Source organism: Athalia rosae, chromosome 2, assembly GCF_917208135.1.
Source record: "Athalia rosae chromosome 2, iyAthRosa1.1, whole genome shotgun sequence".
Classification (NCBI taxonomy): Eukaryota; Metazoa; Arthropoda; class Insecta; order Hymenoptera; family Athaliidae; genus Athalia; species Athalia rosae.
In genome coordinates this window covers 20,139,803-20,162,389 of record NC_064027.1, presented here as the reverse complement: position 1 = coordinate 20,162,389, position 22,587 = coordinate 20,139,803, and the positions used below count along the sequence as shown (strand labels likewise).

The window sequence follows — 22,587 nt, the reverse complement described above, 5'->3', positions numbered from 1 at the left end:
GCGATTGCAGCATCTGAATTCGTCGGCAGACCGACGACAACGTGTACCGCATGGAATTTTCGTTGATCTGGGAAAAATTCTGCAGTAGCCGACATCCTTCCCGTAACTCCCGGAGGAGAATCTTGCGGGACTTTGAAACGGGGACGCCGATCCCGCGGGAATTTCGGAGTCGGTGGTTTCCCGTCTTTTCAAAATTGCCGAAGATCGACGTACCGAACTTTTCGATACTCTTCTTTCACCGGGATTTTTCGGAACTTGAAACCGAGTCGTGCAGCTTCTTCGTGGGTCGCAGCAAGCTCCACAGTCCTCCGAACAACTTCGAATACTTTCGCAGGGATATTCGGGGACGGAGCGATGCCTGGGTGACACGAAATTCCAGGTAGTATTTTCTTCGGATTCTTCCGTGTCACAAAAACGCCTGGGTATCGTCATCCTGATTCTCGAAGCCGATATTCCTCAGGGATAATACCACAAGGCATACGTAACCTTAACAGAAAAATATTCCCCAACCGCAACGGTGCTTTCAACGATATCGAAAATCGCTAAAATTGTTCTCTTTGTCCCAGGGAAATAATTACTCCTGAGTACGATACTGATTGATTTTTATTCCAGATATTGCGATAACGCCGATAAAAACTTTGACAATGTGTTGACAGCTGTCGCTTACAATTCCGCAAGATAAATCGATCCGTGCAGATCGATTACGATTTTTTTTATCAGCAGGAATTTTATTCGACGCTCATGAGAATTATGAGAAAAGAAGTGGTCAGGCTGGTTGGTTGGAATAACTATACGTTTCCTAGCTTTGCAGCCGCGTTACTTTTCCTCCTTGAAAATTATCCTTGTCTGGAATGGGATGACGAAAATTAAAAAACTGTATCGAATTCCGACGTTCTGAATACCTAAAAAAATGATCTAATCATCGTCAATGAATCATCGAGACTTTTTTTGTGCATTTTTTTTTTTTATTAGAATTTTATCTCCCATTTCTCCAGGCTCTCGGATCGTTTGTGTTTCGTTTGATCCTTCGTCGTTTCAGGAAAGAGGTGCGTCCCAATTTTGGGTCACGGGTATTCAATCCGCTCCAAATCGAGAACCGTTCTTGTCCCGATCGGAATTGATAGTAAGAAATTGGAGTCCAACAAATAGCTGAAGGGTCTACGCTCTGGCTGGTTTTTTCAGAGTACATTTTTCCGAGCCACGATGCCAATACAATCGCGATCACCACGAAAGACAGAAGTTTGGCTACCGTGGAATTCCTCAGACCATCGAAGATATCCTTCCTGTCCTCGGTAACCGCAAAATCCTTTGAAGGAAAATCAATGTCTATGACAAGAGAAAGTTTTTCTTTTTCATATTCATCAACTCCTTGAAGTGTACCGAAGGTGTTTCTTCATTTTTTTTAGCACCCTTAGTATAAAGATCCGGCCGAAGATGGTGGTTTTCGTTATTTCGATGTCTGCTAGACAAACTCAAGGACCTAATTCTCTGGTTTTTCGCATGAATCTTTTTTCTCGGTGTGAAATAACCGCTGTCAATCTGATTGTAACGTTCCGACCAGCAGCTGTTAGTTTCGCATTTCCAATTCCTCAAGGTATTTGATCTGTCGAAAATTTATTCAAGGTTAAGGGTTGGAGGTAAACGGTAAGAAAATTCAAGCGATCCAATTCCTCTCGTCAGCCGGTAAAGCGATGGCAAATAAGCACTAAATTAGTTTCCCGAATTTTAGTGTGAAAACCGAACGAAGCTCGGCAACGTTGGTTCAACATTGATTTCTCCGCCATTTCTCAGCCTGTCAGAGAAAATTAGAATTTACGAGATCGAACGAAGTGGAGTGATTCCCAAAATTCACCACAAAAAATTTTTTATACTCTTACAAAAATCGTACCTCCGTTCCAAACTGTTCAACGAATCACACTGTGAAATCGGACGAATATTATCAGGGAATTTTTTTTCAACCATCCCAACCATAATGAATTTTGTTTACCCTATTTTTGTCGCACTGTAAATTTACCGTTAAAAACGTATTTGGGTTAGAATTTTTTTCGTCAAAATATAAAACTAACAAATGAGGTCGATAAAAATGTCACGGACGTGTATATGTAGATACGTAGGTATTCGTAGTTGTTGGTCCGGTAGGATGTGGACAAGGGTGAAGATCATTGATTATACATAAGATGATTGAAAAGGATCCCGAAGGATCAGAATTGCCGGGAAATATATCCCTCGTCACGCGATTATCGGGGGATAGCTACACGACGGTACAAAGGTAAAGGATGATAACCGAGTTGTTCGCCTTATTAATATATAGTTCACGTTCATGTTCCTCTGGTTAATGAATGGGGTTGTGTCAGCGCCCACCAGACTTCGCTTGCTTCCCACCTGTTTCCCGATTCAATTCCGTACCTATACGGTTACAACTGTAGCCTTTCCGCTCTCGTTCACAGCCTCACGCCAGATGTGAAAATAAAATACCCGCTACTACGAGTTTCACGTTTTTGCTTCATGACCACTGAAAAGGTAAATATTTTTTTCTCATTTGAATAAAAAATTATAAATAACAACTATCATGTGCGAAAAATCCGTACTCGCCAGGACATGATAAAAAAAAAAAAAAAAAAGGCAAACCAACCGACTTTATATCTGGTTTAAATTCTCGTTACTGTAAGTGTAATAAATGCTCTGCTTACTCTCATCTGGTATAATAAAGTTGTTGAAAGTAGAAAAGTTAACAAAAACGAAAAAACAGGAGTAGCTACAAGTTTTTTTCTCGTTTGTCTTTCTTTTTATTTGCTCTCATGTATCTCCTTCAGTCGAGTTTTGCGATTCTCACGACGACGCGCTAATAAATCATCGGTATTTTTTTATTATGTGTTATTAAGGTTTACGGTCGTCGTATGAGAGTTTCTCAAGAAGCCCTCATATCCTTTTCCTTTCGAAAATTTCCCGTCCGTTTTTTCCTTCGCTATTCTCGGTGTGCTTGGAAGTAAAGAAGATTTACACCAAGCCATAGTCGGTAGCGAACAACACGCTGGAGTATGTGGTGTATTGACAATGAGAGGTTCGAGGGAAGGAAATCAAACAGGAGATCAAGTTAGAAGTACCGAAGTGGAATAGCAATTGGAATCTTGACTGAAATCAAATTCTACGGATACCATAGACGCATTGGCATATGTACCACTACGAGTATACGTATGGTTCAACCTTTGGAACTTCCACAACCTGTATACATATATTATAGGTTGCCATCTCCTTGGGCAAACATTCGAGTTTAATCCGGAAACCGGCGCGGTGAGCTGGAAGAATTTCCCAACGCTATTCGAACAATTATTATCCTCACTACAAATAAAAACAAACAAATATATTGGGGGAGGGGGGAAAAATCATAAATCGCGAGAATTATTAAGAAATTAGGCTCTCGCAGAGAGTCTGGTCTGTGGAGCTGAGAAAAAAATTCTAAAGACCGAAATTTCTATATATGTATATATATAGGTACATGCGAAAATATTCCCATCGATATGCAGACTTATAATTTATCGACCGTACAAGGGTTGTTTAGTATACGTTTCTTTTTTCCCTCGCTTAGCTTTTATGTAATGATATTTATTTAAGGCCATAAATTCTGCATCAATATGGACATCGATCCGATGATCTATTATCGATGTAAAAAAATAATTTCGGCGTCTAATACTTTCGGTTGATGCGTCCGCAAAGTTGTGATTAACAACGATAAATCAAATCGCACGCATAAGTCGGATTGAACGTAGAAATAATATGGTCGTCCTACCTGCCGATTATACGAACCGAATAAAGAAACGTACGGTATAACATTTATACAGGCGAGTATATAACAGTTTAATTTTTTTCTTCTCCCCCGTCCCCCGCACCGTCAATTACACGATGAATAATAAAGAGTTTTCTCTTGACCTTCCAAATTGTCTTCCTCGTTACGAAACCCCGAGTCGTTGTCGCGAAACAAAGCGATGTTATTTTTTTACATGATATTCTTTTTCATTTTATACTCCTTTATATAGTTTGTAACGTTTGTAAGCTGGGGACGGAGAGGACTCACACGAGCTTCCCATATCGACGCGCGGTCGACCGTCGCGTTATTCCTGCAGCAAGCGCGGTAACAAACGGGCGAGATAAGCTATTCAATAGACAATAGAAAATGACAACTCATACCACCTACACGTATACCGCACGGCTACGGTAGAGTACATCAAACCTCGGGGAGGAGCCATAGTTGCTTTTTCAACGCTTTAACGCGTGAAAATGTGGAATATGTCACAAAAGCGTGTAACGCTTTCTATAGACCGTGGAGAAGTGTGTGAAAAGCGAGCGAGCGAGAGAGAGAGAGAGAGAGAGAGAGATGAAAAAAGTAGGTAAAGTTTTTTTTTCCATCCCCCCGACGAGACCAGATATAACCGGCTATACCTATAGCTTGTTTGTTTCTTCCTCTTGTTTTCACCGGCTAGAACAAACCAACTGAAAACCAACAAAAAAGCGGAGTAAAAAGTAAGAAGGAAATCGTGAAAAAAATTACAAGATTATCGCACTGCGAGCTTTTTCCGATGTATAGTTCGTACGAAAGAAATAAACCATCGGAGCTTTTCGAGAGTTCGAAAACTCACTGAACTTGAAACTTTGAGAGAATGGAGAAAAAAATCGAAGTTTTTCGTCGATTCTTATACGACCGCGTTGCTTTGTAGTTTTTTTTTTTTTTTTTTTTTTCTCTTCAGTTTTTGCGCGCCCGCGAATGCGTAAAACGATGTCCTGCGCCGTGGATCTAGTTACCACGTACGCATACTCGACGAAGAACAGGTGTATAGTATATATATATTTTTAAAGTAAAACTGAGCGAGTCATCAACTTTAAGAGAAGGTCGCGTGTAGGTAGCCAGGTGGGTAGGTTGTGAAAAAGGGGTAGAATAGGGGAGGAAAACGAAAGGTGAAGTGGGGATTGAAAATGGGGGCGGGGATTTAGGATGACGCTTTACAACGATCACACGAGTGACCGCGGGCTCCGTGATTTCAGACAGCCGCGGATAAAATCTAGGCAGGCATACGGTACTCGAACACCCTTATACCTATACCTATATACATCTACGTGTATCTCTCTTCGTGCATGCGATTCGCGGAGATCCATTCCTCTTCATTCCCACTTTTCAACACTTTTTACACCGGCTCATATGCGCCATTTTCTAAACTACCAGCAGCTATTCTGTGTTGCATCACATGCAACTCCACACGGCATTTATGCCTCGCACGAAGCTTTCGCTCTGTATGCCTCGAATTTGTTCTTTTGTTTGTTGGCTTTTTTTTTTTTTCTAAGAATTAACGCTCGGAGATCGAGCATCAAACTCTCCGCGATCAACGGAGAGTTTTGTGAATATTTCGTGAGAAAAAAAAAAAATAGAAAATTCATGTGGGCTCTACATGTCGTCAATTCCGGTTTGAGGAAACGAAAGAAGGTCTTCGTGTACGAAGATTAAACCCCCTGTTCGGTTTTGACAATGATCTCGTGATCTTCTCGCCTACAATGCTTCGATCCAGTGGCGTTATCGGACGTTGCAATCGGGGCGATTGAATTATCAGCGATCCGTGAGTGTTAATCCTTGCGGGGATTGAAATCGCGAACTTCTACAATTACTGGCGCACGCCTGCTCCTGGTACACCTGGATGTGTAATAATTCAAACCCAACTCGAATCAATGGGTTATATTACAATTATTCGATTCTCTTGTAGAAATTCCGGATGAATCGAATCCGTTAACATGCGATTGAATCTAACGTTCTCAAATTAAATATATCTCGTTCAATAAAATTTTCAGATCACTCTCCACTCATGGAAACTACTTTGGACATGCGGAATAATGTCTTTTGTCATAATCGAGTTCGCACAATGGCAAAATTCTGATCGACCTTCCACATCTGACAAGGTATCGATTGATTCTTCCACTTCACATTGATGCGAACATCCCATAACCGCTGGTTTTGATCTCAATCGCACGAAAGGCCCCGTACGTCTGAAAAACTTTTTTGAACCTAAGCGGTCAGCAGTCCTCCGACAGAATTCGTCGAGAATATAGCCAGCGGATAGACCGTGCGGTAAACTCGTAAACTAATTCCCCGCAAATTGTAATCCCTTATATACATGGACCAAAGGTACGTACCTACATTGTATACCTGGCGAGAATGGTTGTCCGACAATGAGTACCAGCGAATAAATGCCCCGTAGGCAACTATATATCTCTGGGATATATTCCGGGAACTGAATTTCCCGCTAGTTTTGATCGTTCCGACAAAGTCGCGAAAACCAGTAAATCGCAATTACGATAGAATTACGGAAACCACCGACTAGATCCAGAAACTGAACCAAACATAAGACTTCGTTCTGCGCAAGAACGTAGGATGTAGTTCGCGATCATTGTTGGATAGAGGTATGTATCATCGAATATTTATATCATCAGTCCGAAAAAGAACGAGCATCGAATCGAACGATGATGGTGAACCGAATCTACACACCGGTGAAAAACACGAACTCGTGTACATTCGAACTACGGTTGACTGCCGGTACGATTCGCGGACATGGATTCAATCGAGTTCGACAAACCGGAATAAATTCGCCGCTTTTTCAACGCCACCAAAGCACGAAAACTGAATAAAAAAAGAATTCTCTCCTTCTCCATCGTTTTTTGGAGATAAAAAAAAAAAATATTCACTCTACGAAATATTCCCATCCAGAATCAATACACTAATATTTAGCTTCTTCCCAGTGAAACAAAAAAAAAAAAGAAAAAAAAATTAAAAAATATTAAGATCATTACCGAAAATGATAAAAAAAAAGAAAGAAAATCAAGTCAAAGAGAATTTTATATATTACGGGAATTAAGTAGGGATGATATACACATACGTTGTGCACAATAATTCTCCATAGGAAGTTGTTCACGTCGTACCCCGATGAAAGATGAGTTTCAATATACACCGAATGATGGGTGCGTAACCATTACAATTCGGTCGTAAAAAAATGAACAGAAAACAGAGAGGAAAAAAACAGATGTGAGAGCCGCCAAATGATGTGTGCCGATAAAGCTATCAATTTTTTTATTACACGCGCGGGCGCGTAATACCTAAGATCCGGAAAATCCAGAGATCTTAATATTTCAGATGTTTTTGACGCAAAATTTTCCCTTCTATTCGATTCCGAAATATAAAAAAATATGACGTTCCGTTAGAAAGAATCGAGTCGACCTTGATACAACCCTTGCAATGTCACTTGGAAAAAAAAAAAAAAAATGGATATCGTCAAGAGTTTCTCTCCCTTCGAACCCTACAACTTTTGTATGAAAAGTGTTTCCGTACGACATCGTCCTTTCGAGTAATCAAAATGGTTCAATTGAAATGGGGCACCTTGTCTATTTTCATGACGTAACACATGTATTACTGTATATAATGCATGTGATAGAAATGTAGTAGGTACAGATATCGTATTATCACGCGTATCGTTCAATGAAATGGGTTTCAGAAAAGTGATTCTAAAACATTTTGCGCATCGCACGTATACATAAAAGAAATACATGTACGTACGTACGTACATGGTATACCTATATATGTATATTACATGTTGTACGTACGCCACGATATCTATGTAACGCCGGTAGATGCTGGTAGTTTATTTTTTATCACTCTTACAGACATTATTCTGATTACTTTCCGAGCACTATTCTTATAAGACCGACTTTTACTTGTAGCCTTCTTCGGTTTTCAATGCTCGAGAAAAGACAGGAGTCCACGAGGCAAAGGTGAAAATGAGAAAAGAAAAAAAAAAAAACAGAAAGTAAAAAGTACCGGACAGTCGTTCTACCGATAACACAAAGGAGACGAGAATAGAGTATAACGGAATCGTCTAGGTACAGCTGAAACGGAAGCAGATATAGTACGTCGTGTTTCGAGCGAAGGAACTAAAAAATCTCATGCTCTCCGGAACGCGGAAACTAATGAATTATATCCTTTCGGAGCTATACCGAGTTCCTATTGAGAAAAAAAACAACAAAACATTTTCATTCGTGCAAGGATTCGTGATGAAAATTTTCTCCCCGATACGGCTATACTTTTACATTTTATACCTATGCGCATTGTATACGTACATATACACGGATCTTGTCACGAAACTCCACAGGTGGCGACTCGGAATAATAAATTTATTTCATCGACGGAATAGAATCGCGAGATATGCAAAACGATCATCGTCGATCGAAGGAAGTGGAAAAAAGAAATGTCACTCGTTGCTTCCACGCTCGGCTCGGAGTACGGGGGAATGGTTTCGGTACAGTTCATGAATAATCAATTTCGCATGAAGATATTGAAATTTCTCCGGTCGCGGGATTGATGGAATTTGACAAGCAAGTTGACTAGTTAGTTCAAGAAATTAGCAATTTCCCTAACTACACCTCGAGTCAAACTGCCACGTATGCGTATCTATTTTACACTGTACACGGCGGATACACCTTGATTTTCGTCGTAGAAAACACTGCGTGGCGAGATTCGATCTGATTATATATAATTTTAAATTCATACCGTATTGAAAAACTTCAATCGACGTCAAAAAATTTTGCAAACGATTTTACCCCGCAGCTAACGCGGTATGCAGCGTTCTCATACAATAATATCTGCATACATTTCCTAAAACCCGAAGCCCCGTGTTGAGCGTATTGCAGTCGGAATACGATGTGGCTAAACTTCATCCCCTCGGGATAAAAGCGGGAACACATAAACAAGGTACACCAGTTGAGCTCGAAATTGCACTACGGGGAATCCCGCAGTTCTTTCAATCCCCGTGTCATTTTTATTTCTCCGCTTGATTTCACGCGACAAATATCGGTGTTTCTTTTTTTTTTTTTTTTCTTTCAACTATCGTTTCGTCCATTCGATACAAACAGATCGAACGGTAATTTTTTTTCATCCTAAAAAATAATCACAATCTAATGACGAGAGAAGAAAGTCCAAACATTGGGCGATCTTTACGCCGGCAAAATTTTCGCGCGTTCGTTGGCATTGTGAGTTGCCTACACGCGGACGCTGGACCGTTTCCACGAATCCTCTCCGTATGTTTTTCGGCAAATCAGCTCTATGGTTAATCAGTTTGTCGGGTGTAATTTGCGGTTAAGTTACATAGTTACATAAATCTTCACTTGTTCCGTTTGGAAAGACTCTGGTTTGAATTTCACCACAGTAAAAATAATAATGACGATTAGGAAGAGTAAAGAAAAAATCAAGGGTGCCGAGTCAACGAGGTGTTGAAATTTGGAGCTTCGAAACTCGAGTATTGTATGAATTTTTGTTCTTTTTTATCTCGTTTCAATTTGACTTTCTTTTATTATCTCTTTAATTTATTAAATTTTCAACCGCGAGGCTTGTCGGAGGACGTATGTATGTATGTACGTTACGGTTGGTTCTCTACAACAACCGCGGGGTATAAACTTATTACTACGTGCTTTAATATAATATCCTTCGAGATAAATATTTCTCCCTGTGTATATATTATGCAATGGAATTATGTACGCGGACGATATTGCGTCAGAATAAAGGAGCAAAAAAAAAAAACAAAAAAAAAAAAAAAACATTGAAAAAAATTGAAAAACAAGAGGAAAAATATAGACGAAGAGCAAAAGTGTAAGTCGTAGCGTAGGGTATACTAGGGAGATAAATTAAATGAGAACTTACTCGGAATATATATATATTTTTTAATTTTTTTCAACGGTCGTTTTTTCTTATTTTATTTCATTTTATTTTTTTCATTTAATTAACTTAGTAGAGAAAATTAAACATGGTCGGGTTACAAATTTAAGGCTTGATGAGTTTGAAATTTTTTTGCTCTTTTTAGATTAGAAGAAAAAATGTTTCTTTTTCATTAATTACTGCCATTATTATCATAATGTTGTTATTATTTCTCTTTTTTCGCCGGAAGCGGAAGATGAGAGAAAAATTACGACGAAAAGATTTTTACAAACTTGAATTGTATGGGGTATCAGTGGGAGTATACCTGTAGATACCTTAATAATTTTTCGATACAGATGTTCCATATAATGACGGATAAAAAGATATAAACGTAGGTTGCGCGCCGAATAAATAAGCTGCTTGATCAGCGATATTTTATACGGATGTACAAGAAAATGTACGAACACATTTTTTTTTTTTTTTATTGAATGCAGAAGGGAAAATGATTTAAATAATTTCATTCATGTCCATTTCTTTTGACTTTTCCATTTCCTTGCGTGGGGATATACGTTGGCATTCATGCGGAATTTGAGTCCAATAAAAGTTGCAACGACGGATTTGTACGTATGTACGTATCTAGTTGCAGCGCCATAAAAACAGGATCAAGTGCACTAGGTATACGAACTCACGTAGTAAACAGATAGAATAAAATGTCCGTTTTCGACACGCTAGACTTACTTCGATTATACGTTCATCCTTTGAAAAATTCAAACGATTTAACTCAAACGCACTCACTCAAGTCGCTTTATATTAAATTTCTAATTAGACATTATAAACTGCTGCACAAATTCAATTGCGTTCCGCTAATGTACTGCACTGTATATACGTATTAAATAGTATACGCACGTACGTACGCACGTACACGTGGATATACCTATATAATTATAATGACGCACAACTGCGTTTCATTTGAAAACAGAGAATTTGAAAGTGACCAACAAATTTGGAAAGTGTGATGTTCTATTTGTATTTCTCGCGACCTTTTATTTGTTTCGTTTAAATTTTTAATGCGACACAGTTTGCTGCAACACGGCGGCGAGGATGGGGGGGGGGGGGAATCGATTACATCGGTGTAAAAGGGATGAATATTTGCGCCGAGGGTTGAATAAATTTGGGAAATCGTAGGTAAACGTTGGCGGTACATATATACACCTGCGTGTATTTCGTTGATTCGGTGTATAAATTTGTGGGATAAATTTTCGGCTACGCGCGATCTGCATCTGAGAATCCGTTAACGATATTCTTTTATAACCGGCAAATTGAGTTTCGACTGATTTTCGTTTTCATTTTATTTATCCCTCGCACCGTTTTGTGTACATGTACAACGTTTACCTGCATACCTATATACCTAACCCCGACAGCTTTTAATCTTCTTTACCTTAACCAAATAATTACAACCTTTTTAAGTGCTGCTAAAATTTTTATATTACATTACGAGATGAGCGATTTAGTCGAATCGCCACTATGTACGTACCTACAGCGAGCACGGCGAGACGAGGAAATTCGAACGCTTCTAGAAATAAATAAACGAACGAATAAGTAAGAGAAAGTAATAAAAACGTATGAAAAATACAAATTGAATATTTGATCAAAAATAATTATTGTTATAACGGTTTTTAACTTCACGTTGGAATTACTCAATGGAATGAAAGCTTGCCGCATGAGAAGCTTTCTTATTAATTAAAATTGAATATACATACAAAGTACAAGAAGGAATTTTTGTTTGCGTCGGTACATTTTATATCGTTTGATCTGCCGCAACGATTTTCTAAAACTCGAATGACGCATGATTTTTTTGCATCGGAATTTCATTTATTTTTTCCTCTATTTCACTTCTTTTTCTAACCGCTGATTTTCAGTGCAAATAGTAAAACAACGAGAGGACGATTAAATTTATGCGCGATCGATTCTCCGTACATACCGTATACGGTCACGCATAACCTGTTGATTAAAACCCGACCTAGTACGTAATAAAATTTATCGGTAAAGTATGCAACAATTTTTGATTTCTCACATCACGTACACACACATACGTGCATACGTATATCCATATGCACGATGTGAAACATCGTTGTAATTTCCAACTAATACATTACACGATGTAGCGCAAATTTTCCGTCCAACATCCAGCCATATTGAGAGCCGCATATCAAATAATCGCGGAATGCATGGGAAATGAAAAAAAAAAAAAAAAAAAAAAAAACAATTTTTAATTAATAGGAGAGAAAGGTCAAAAGCAACGTCGATCGGACGCAGTTCGGTACGTATAACCCGTGTAAGCGTATACAATGAATATTGACCAGTACCAGTCGGCTACTCCTCGAATAAATTAAATAAAATTTGATGCGTGTAGAAAGAGATTGGACGAGGTACATACCTGTACGCCCGTACAGAATATAACAACCTGCATCCGATATGTTTGAATAATACGTCGATATAACGTACATTTTTTCATAAAGACGCGAAGCTTTATCGAGGTGAAAAAAAACATATTATGATTTCGACTGCGAATCTGAATTTCTCTGTCAGTATTTTGTCGTCCGCGTATAACGGGTCGGATTTTCGACAAAAATGAACGTATAATATTCGCAGAATCGAGATATATGACACAATTCGACCGAGTGCATTTTCGGGGTCAAGCGCATAGACGTGCATGCATGAAATTTGCATGCGAGCTGGGGGTGCAGTATTTTAAAAGTAATTATAGTCACATCCAAGCCCGTAAAACGTGTGTATAAATACATCCATATACATATATATAAACGTGCATGTATATTTCTACATATATTTGGTGTAATATCCTGATTTAAATGCTAATCTTACGAGCCTCCAGATAAACCATCTGTCTATAGTTATAGTCGTCGTCGAAAATTCTAGCGAGATTCTTGACGCATAAACCGGACGATTCCCGCACATGGAAATTAAATCGGAGAAAAATAAAAAATACTCCATACAACGCGGTCAAAGTGCAAAAGATTACGCTTCCGTTGCAGTTAATTGAATCGGATCGAAAATTAAAATGAATGAGAGATGAACAAAATGAACGAAATTAGATAAGACATGTAATGAAATAAAATCCAGAGGACGGGAGAAAATCCGCGGCATTCATTCGTTTATGCGAGGGCGTAAAAATAAACCGACAAAAATTATGCGGGAGATTTTTTTTTTTCTCTTTTTGTTTTTTTCTGTTCTCGGTTTTTCTACTCGATATATCGAGATGGTTGTAAAATCGGCCGACTCGCCAAATTGGGACGTGCGAGAAAAATATAACATGCTATTATTATTATTATTATTATTATATATTTTATAGTAATCGTATCTCGTTCTTGCAACACCCATCGGATTCCGATTTTATAGTGACTTCTTTATCGTTCGGTTAAATAAAATCCTGCGTGGCGAGAAGGGTGATATGGAAATTTGGATATAGTTCGGAACCCTCGCTGATCGTAGAAGCTCACGATTTTTATTCACTCTGCTTACATCTACAAATATCCGCTTAAATTCACCGATTTTCATACTTCTTTACTTTTTTTTCTCTTCTTCCCCGCGCAGAGGGAGACGAGCGAATCGGATTATTTTTACCGTTCACTTTACAGTTATAAATGTGAAATGTACAAAGTGTCCTTTATATTACTGCCCGACAGAACTCGACTCCGAGCTTTTGAATCGATGGCGTTAATTATTCAATTAGTTTGGACGCGGCACGCGAGACTTAATCGTATACCGTCTGGCTTCTGCCTGCTAATGTACCGCCAGGACTTTATTATCGCCCGTTTAACCGTTCATAGGGTAGTTCGGGTCGTACCACAACGATAAATTATATCCTTCGGGAACGGATCGAAGCCTGAATTATTTAAAAGATCGGCGATCCTCTGCCGCACCGGAAAATCTGCTCGGAAAATTTCTTACGGTTATATTTGTCAATTTTAAGCAGGTATATAACCATAAAAATTAGGGCTCGAGGTAGTTTGAAATAATGTCTTTATTATACCGCCGGTGCCTATACCATGTGTATAGTCACCCCAAGGATTCGGGAAATTTCAATTTGAACGCGCAAAAAATGTGAAAAAAAAAAAGAAAAAAGGTGAAATTTCGGCAAATGAATGTAAATTGAAATGTAATACGAGGTGGACTGAAATAAAAGTTGAAAAAAAAGAACATACCGATTCGGGGTTATATTTTTATGTTTTTCCCTTGTTTATAATTCTATCGGATACTGAATTCGTACAAGAAGTAGAAAACACTTGGAGTAAAAATTTCAATGATTCAAGAATTACTATTTTTACGTAAGATTCGTTCTTTGTTTTTTTTTTTTTTGAGGACGTAAAAATTTCGAGTCCAAATTTGCGAGCGATGAAATTTTTCACTTTGAAAAGGGTGCGAGGTGGAACTCGGAATTGCACTGAAAAGAGAACATTCGAAGCTCCCGAACAATTTTCTATATTTTTTCTGTCTGTTTCGGTACCTTTTGAATTTGATTTTGTTTCATTTATTTCACAGTTGTGTATATTCATTTTAGTTTTGCCTCACCGAAGCTCATTTGCCGGACGTGTACGAGAGTTGAAATTAGAAAAGACGAACAAAAAATAAAATGAAATGAAATAAAAAACTCGGTACAGAATGTAGTCGGAATAAATGAAGCACGTACGTTCTAACTGCAAATATTTATCGCGTGAGAAATAGACGAGATTAGATTGTCTCTCATTTTGAGAAACGCGCGATAAGCTGGAGGGACCTACGATTGTCTTTTTTTTGTGATTCCAAACGCGTGCTGAAGAGTCCGGGATTAGAAACGTAGTAGATAGCTAACGAGCGTACACACGGGGGAAAAGGGCGTTTTCACGTATAATTTCATATTTTTATCCTGCACCCTTGAGACAAACCGACGCAGCCACGTCGCGAGAATTTTCTTCGCTTTATTCGGACGTGAGATGAAAAGAATATGGATAAAAAAAAAAAGGGAATGGTAACACGAGCAACAAAAACTTTGTGACAATTGTTTCTCGAAATTCATCGTTCCTCATTGATAACCTAGGGTTACGTTACATGCAAAATTTTGTTTCAAATCTTCTTCTTCTTTTTTTTTTCAAAACGAAAATGTCGCTATTTTCACTTGCATCGGGATATCTATTGAAATATTATGCAGCGAAATGGGGCGACTAAAATTCCGAATACCTTATCCGATCGTAAATCCCTTGCAAGACGTAAATGTATCGTCACCCCTGCCATTGATTGATCGATTGCGACGTAGTGTACAGAAATATACCGTGTAATGGATCAGAAGAATATATTCTATTATAGCTGATCAGGCGTGAATTTATTCGGATCGGCAACTCGTACAAAAATTAGCGATAGGCTATCGAACGTCGGTTGATTAATCTCAGGGGAACCGATAGCTACCGAGATTAAGAAGATCAAGATGCGATAACGAGTTAATTTGGACCCATCGGCTTCCCGAACATCTTTATAGTATGAGCAAAATGTCGATGATAATAATTCGCCGAACAGTTCAAATCGATTCGCTCTGTTTTTTGCTTTTACTTCTTTTTCTCGTATGTAGAAATTCTACAACTTCATTCGTATTAATTAATTATTCATATATATGGTTTCGATGGAGTGTAGGTATTGCAGTTAACGACGAAATTCGAGAAACAGTTTTTCGAAATTGCTGTATTCTCGCGCACCGGCTGCACTGAATATCACGTAGGACCATACGTGGTATAAAAAGCGATATTGAGGGAAGTGTGATTACGGAAACAGCCGAGTAGCGAAAAACCCTAAGAAATCTAACTCCGGTGTTGACAAGGCGTAGAGGCGAAAATTCAACAGATAACGTAACCTCCACAGTTTGAAAGAAGAAAAATATGACTTTTCACCCTCTTGTACATTTCAGTATTTGAAATTATGAAAAATAGGAATGTCTAGACAACTTTAATATACGTGTACTTGAAATCTGAATCATCCGGCACACTGGTGCATATCTTGTATATTATCTTGTTAATGAAAATACATGAGTACAGTAATTTTTTTTCCCTCTATATTCGAGAGTCGAGTAATAATTCCTTTTACGCGTAATCTCTTCTGATTCACGAAAAGAGAATCACGGAGTGAGTCGGATTTTGAAAGGGATTTAATCGCTAACTCTCGGAGCATAAGTTGAAATTTACAACGGAATTGCATTTTTATTTGTCGTCTAAGAAAACCAAAAATGCATGTTCTGCGAAGATACCACGCGTACTCGAAACCAAGCCGAACCAAATACACTGCAGATTTTAAGCTCGAATTTTCTTACTCGAGAAAATATTTCAAATTCAGCGTTCTTCTATCCCGTAGATTTCGAGTTTTCTAAAACGAATTTTCCTCTCATTCTTTCCTAGATAAACGTAATCTCTTCTGAACAAAGTCGCGTCTCGCGAGACACATGGGCGCGATATCTGATGGTAAACATATGAAATTTGCATCATGTATGTATAAATATGTAAGGTTATATTTCTCTCGAGAATTATAACAATAACAATAACTGTGACGTTAACCTTATGTACGCGATTCTTTTGAAATCCCGCTTGGCGATAAGATCAGTCGCGCGACATACCTTCACGAAAAGTGTACCAACTGACGTTTCTGTACTCAAGTATCTATAAAGATAAAAGAACGACGTCTAGCTTCGTTGGAACCGATGAATATTATCATCAAACACTTATCTGCACAACTGTTGCTAATTTCTCTGATATTCCCACGTTTGTTTTTCGGCGTCAAAAGATTTCGATTCCACCCCTTCTACGGTCGCGTCATCTTTGCGGCAATATTCATGAACTTTTTTTTTTTCTCAAACAAAGTTATTTCATTCGCGCTGTACTTGTGAATTAAGAAAACTCAATAGCAAGATGTATCTTATCCGATGGTAATAGGTTGCAAGGGTTGCCGCAAAGTGAAAAAAAACAAAAAAAAAAAAAAAAATATATCCACAGGTATACACGATGTACGTTACAGCCGGTGGATTATATAGGTCGACACAGGGTTGGTATATGTATGGTACGCGCACAGACAATGCGCGGGTGGAATAAACGAGAGTCAAAGGGCAGCTTTAATCCCCCGGGTGGGGAGGCAACAAAGCTGACGGGAAGAGGTAGTTAGCGGCTAAAGAGTTCTCTAAAGAGGGTCAAACCTGCAGGCGAGTTTCTCGCTGCACTCTGCACCGTACTATCGTTTTTCGCTGTTTTTCTTCTCTTCCTTTTTTTTCGCCTTCATTTTTAAACATCTTCTCTTCTTATGCACCATTGACGCTGCGATGCGAGAGAATGAGAAGGAGAAGTCGAACCGCTAGAAATCAATTTATCGTTTGATGACTGTATATGTACCGACCGAATCAGCTCTTAAAATATTCATATCTCCAGATCTAGTTTGGAAAAATCTTATCATCCGATCTTATCGTTTCGAGGAGAAAATTTCCGATCTAATCGAATCGGATCAGATGCTTCGAAATTCGAATAATACGTTCGTCGTTGGCGGGGTTGGAGAAAACATTTTTGTTAGGATACTAAAATTTTAACTGATTTTACACGCGTACGTAAATTATATCGCACGTATGTATACGTATTTATGTAGATCGTTGTCAGCGTCAATTTAACGGTTACGCCAGAGATTTATTTAGTTGTATATCAAAGCTCTGTAAAGGTGTAATTAGCGAGACTGGAAGAACGATGCTAATTGAATTTAAACGTCAGGTAGAAACGGCGTAGCTTCCTTTTTCCGGATTCAGGAAGCTCTCCGTACGAGCTATACCGTTTCACCGACCCCCCATAGATTCCGTGGCTTTTGCAGGATACGGATAGATGATTTTGCATATAAAGTTATACCAACGCGCGGAATACCGGTAGGTAAACGTGATGTGTATAACGCGACCTCCTCTCTGATAAACGTAAATGAAAAATTCGTTCGTTCGCGTGAAAATTAATATAATACATCCGAAAGGGAGACAAAAAGAAAAGAAATAAGAAGCAAATAAATTCACTCGTGAAGACGGTCAACCTATTCGGTCAAAAAAATCAGGAGCAGGAAAATTGTCAAACTTTTTAACCGTCTCCGAACGAAACGAAGGGTTGATTTTTGATTCGTTAACGATGCGAGCCGAGAGTGGTTCTACATTTCATTTTATTATGGACAGTCGGCCATGTAACAGCGCCAAACATTATTTACTCTTCGTTCCGAACCTTTTCGAAACTCTGAACACGATTCGGGTACAAATTTTTTCAATTCTCAATGTACAAGACCCTTTTATACGCTATAGTTAACAGCATAATCCAAGAAACAAAAAAATTGGGTGACAAATTTTACGGTTGTCTCGTCCGAAAAAAAAGGGGGGGGGGGAAAGACAAAGAATAAGGGGGTAGAAAGAAAAAAAAGCGAACAAATTCTACGGGAAAAGTTTAATCAAAGTCAAACAGAGCACAAACGACCTGACGTATAATAACGATACATATATGTATGTATACGCACGTATGTATATACGGGGGTATACGGAGTCTGCATGGATAAGAAAAAGATTCTACAATTTTCTCTCGCTTTTCTACTATTTGTTTTATTTTTCATGTATACTTATTTTTTCCAGTCCCCCCCTCCTCTCCCGGCCGCCGATTCCTCAAGGAGATGAACATAATTTTGTTTATGGTGATTGTCGCTCTCAGCTCTTATGGCGCGTAATGTTCTAATGTCTAACTATATATTTACCGTTATGATAAAGCTGTACGCGGTGGTATATATATATATATAATATAGATACACGTATGCAGACGTATGTACATCCACGTCCATAACTCGTACCACAAGTATATGTATACGCGTAATACGTGTACCAAGGGTTTCCGCAAGCTGCTATTTCAACCACCCTCACAGTGCGTCTGTGCAGCTTTTATTAAACCCTAGAGATGTTCAGCATTTTTCTATTCACTCTTCGTAATGCAATGCGTGTAAAGAAGATTTTTCATACTACGTTTTCGAGTCGGTATTTCGCCTCTTAGTTTTGAAGATAATCGCCGGATGTGTGCGGAGCGAGTCTTTCGCGTAAATATTCGAAATTGAGCTTTCGAATGGGAGCTTAATTCTTATAGAAAATAGACCGAGATAGTTTCGGAACGCTCGGAAAGTCTGGGGAGAAATTGAACGTCTGATGGAATGAATATTGTATCGTGTACTACCTCAATTTCTCGAGGATAATTACTTCGATTGTTTCAAAGATAAATTGTCTTACTCGTGCGTAGACCTTTTCGACGAATAAGTGCACACACACACACGAGCACACGGTAGGTACGTCGTCCGACGGCGATGTTCTCGTAATAAAGTCGCAGATCGAATGAGACGATACTCGAAAGCTTTGCGAGACAAGTTTATTTGAAATTGAGGAAATAAGAATCGAGAACGAACTTCGTTGCGAGATATTCCGAACCATGAATTTTTCGAAAATTCTCAATCGAGCGACGAATGCTTCGCAGGCGGTTTGCCAAAAGTGGATCTTTTTCGGTGATTTTTTCTTCTTTTTTTTTTTCTCTCTCTCTCCATTTATCGCGGTACAAAACGCACAATACTCGATTGAGCGGGTTAATATTGGAATATCGGAGAACCCGTTCGCACCCTCCACAGCCTTATATGTCGTTTCCTCGACCAATCGGCACCGGTGACTCCGTTATTCCATCTCTTATGTATTGTGCCGTTAAATACATAAAACCGCAAAACTACTCGAAACCTCAACCCATTTATCAAACCTCAAACAAATACCACGTAATTGTTGTACATTTTTTTTAAGTAACTTGAAAAATTTCGAAAAACTTTACAAATATCTGTTAACTCTGTTGATGAAACGTAATACCCATATGTAAAGTTGACGAGAAATCAGAGTAATAATTTTTTGTCCGATTGACGAAAAATAAAATATATTGTCCCTCGGATGAAAAAATTTAATCGCGGGTGCGTGTTACACGTTGCATCGAAGGTAAGGAAAAATGTTAGACAAACTGTACGTGATAAATAAATGAAAAAAATCCTGCGGGACCAGACTATACATAACAAAGGAGTACCCATATTTTAGGAGCGTCCTGACACTCCATCCACCTTCGCATTGAAATCTCCTTAGACCGACGTCGCGGCGCTCGGCCGTCTGGACCAGCTTTGGTATAGTCAAAGCTTAACAAGAATCGCGATTTATGAGGGGAAATAAATTGAACAGAATAATATTTTTAACAACGCTTTTCCATCACCCACGACGTAATTATATTTGCTTTATAGGTGAAACGTGAATTCACCGTTTTCCGCATGTCGCCGCAGTTTTTTCCCTTCGATTTATGGGGGTGGAAGGCACCGAAAATTCCGAAATCTTTCCAACATTTGTTTTTTGTTTTTTTTTTTCGCAATTCAATTTTTCAACGAAACTCTGATCAATACCGGAAACGTGGTTTAGATGCTTGTTATCAGAGGCATATTAGAAGGGTTTATTGGTGGTAAGGAAGAAAAATGAAAGGACGACGTGCGGTTGATGTAATTAACTTTGTTGCACGATACTCGTATATCTAATCCACTTTTTCAATACGTCAGCTTATGAGGTACTCGAAAAGATACCCGATCACCGCGGCCGTCCGCAAGTGTGCGAACCACTTACACTCCACACGTATGCATCTGGGTATCAATATAAATGTCGAGAGGGCTGATTAACCGTTTCTGAAAAATCTATAAATTCGTCAATGGATGTACATGGGGGTACATGAATTTCGCTCCGAAATTGCAAATATGAGCCGATAAAAAGCAAAAGCGAAAAAGATGAAAGACAAAAAAATCGCCGTTACACAGAGATTATTCCGTTCACAATTTTTATCTGTAAATCAGCCCGCGTACCGTGATGTCGATCTACCATATGGATATCGTGTCCGTATTATCTACACTGCACCACACTCCCCGATCAACAGGTTTTATACGTATATACGTACATATTATTACACCCAAACTTTAATCCTCAAATGCTGTATAATGAGTCCCGGGGATTACATATTTTTTTAATATCAATCTTCGGAAATGAAGAGAAAAAAATGACTCACAATATAAAACGGAAATACGTGTGTGCCGTAGATGTGAATTTTAATCTTTTCTTTTTTTTTGTCGATAAAAATTGGACAAATAATTCAGAGGCAACTATGGTGATAACTGATTTGCTAATAACGTTCATGTAAATTTTTACAGGCGCGAACGAATTGCTGGCATTCCGACATGTGATAAAATATTGTCCATCTTTCCGCCGACGTACAAAAGACGCGGGAAATAAGCTCTGGGGTTTGTTTTAATCAGAGAAAATGAAATTACGATTAGGCTACGTGACCAGGTTGGGATACTTAAGAATTCTTCTGGGACGTATACTACCCTGTTTTTGTGTCTAAATATCTACATTTATCCTTCTTTCTAATTCTTGTTTCTCATTCTGTCTCATCAATTGTTTTTTTTTTCTCCTCTGAGCGATAACATGAGAGATCTCCGCGTAAGGGTTGAACGAAAAGGAACAACTGACGAGTGAATGATGGGGACATAATTGGAGAGATAAAGAATCGGTTCCAAGTCATAGTAGATGTGATTGCGTGAGATTTTGGAAAAACTCTGAGAGGCTGTAATTTTTGTTTTCTTCGCATAAGTTTTTTTTTTTTTATATGCTTCTGTTGAAAAAAATATCGCAGGCTTGTCCAATGTCAGTTGCCACTAGATTCTTGCATCGGACAGTAATTTTTCTTATTTTTCGAAGGGCTGGAGGAAATTTCTTCGACTTTTTGGGTCAATTTAAATAAAATAGGAAAATAGGGTGACAATGAAAAGATGGGATTTTAGATGTCCTATATATTTTCCCGATGAAGAGAAAATAGAAATCACAGTTTCTTGTTAGCTACGGTTACACTTTAACCGCGTCTTTTATTTCCTGCATTTCATCACGCCATTCTTTTTTCTACCCCGATTCGATATATGTCGTTGTTTTTCTGCGGACAAAAGTTGTGAGAGAAAATCTTTTGCCCGCTTATTGAATTCTGGTTGTGAAGCTCGCATCTTTAGTTTTTTGATTTATTCTTGTTCCTTTCTTTATTTTTCGCTTTTCATCATGCTCCCTTTGATTCGTTGATTCTCTCGTGTTCCGTTCGCAATGGTAACGCTTTAACCGACGAGGCAATCGGTAGTGCATCGTTTTATTGAATCCTCGGAAGGCAGAAAAAAAAAAAAACCGTTGTACGCGAGAACTATTGTGTTATTTTCCACAGGAAACTGTGGAAATTATAGAATTACATGTGGTCTCAAGCGAAGCGAAAATAGTCTTTGTTACTCGCGCCAATTTTTCGCCCGATGCGCATTACACATTTTGTTTCACCCGCCGATTTTCGCATGTTGATTCAAATGCGATAGTAAAGTTTTGACAGCACGGCTATACGGGATAACTTTCACGCAAATTATGTGAAATGAAATTTCGGTAACCCGAAATCTAGAAGTGTGACGATGAAAAATGAATTAGGCGTTTCGTTTTTTTTTTTTTTGGTTTGTTTTTTCCTGTGTATTTAAATCGCATTACTACATAATTACATGAATTAATAATGAAATACGTATACATATGGTCATCTTGTATGGCTAATCTACCTAAAACCTAAAGCGTAATTTTGACTAAAATATCGTTTAAAAAATGATTTCATGTTTTTTCCCCTGCCAAATTTCCTCGTTTGGAAATTTTCCTTCCACTGTGAACGCGTGAACGAACAATTAGATTATCCATTACATAAAACATCGCATATTCTTGCATC

At 38.5% G+C, this 22,587-nt stretch overlaps 2 protein-coding genes across 4 annotated transcripts in view; both read right to left on the bottom strand.

The window, feature by feature from the left end:
* Positions 1–22,587, bottom strand: part of LOC105689515 (tachykinins) — a 39,376-nt gene that overhangs the window by 12,922 nt on the left and 3,867 nt on the right. The gene's annotated exons all lie outside the window — the stretch shown is intronic.
* On the bottom strand, positions 894–2,574 carry LOC105689516. Its single transcript, XM_012406578.2, has 3 exons — positions 1,889–2,574; positions 1,381–1,603; positions 894–1,306 (listed from the first exon to the last, which is right to left on the bottom strand). The coding sequence occupies exons 1-3, from the start codon at positions 1,969–1,971 to the stop codon at positions 977–979; spliced, it is 636 nt and encodes a 211-aa protein (XP_012262001.2). The 5' UTR covers positions 1,972–2,574; the 3' UTR covers positions 894–976.

Bases quoted from the DNA above. Each gene is read 5' to 3' on its own strand.
- LOC105689516 (XM_012406578.2), bottom strand. From the start codon at position 1,971: ATGGTTGGGATGGTTGAAAAAAAATTCCCTGATAATATTCGTCCGATT. The intron at 1,604-1,888 runs GTACGATTTTTG...AATTTTCGACAG, and splicing joins TTGAACAGTTTGGAACGGAG to ATCAAATACCTTGAGGAATT. The intron at 1,307-1,380 runs GTACACTTCAAG...TTTCCTTCAAAG, and splicing joins AAAATGAAGAAACACCTTCG to GATTTTGCGGTTACCGAGGA.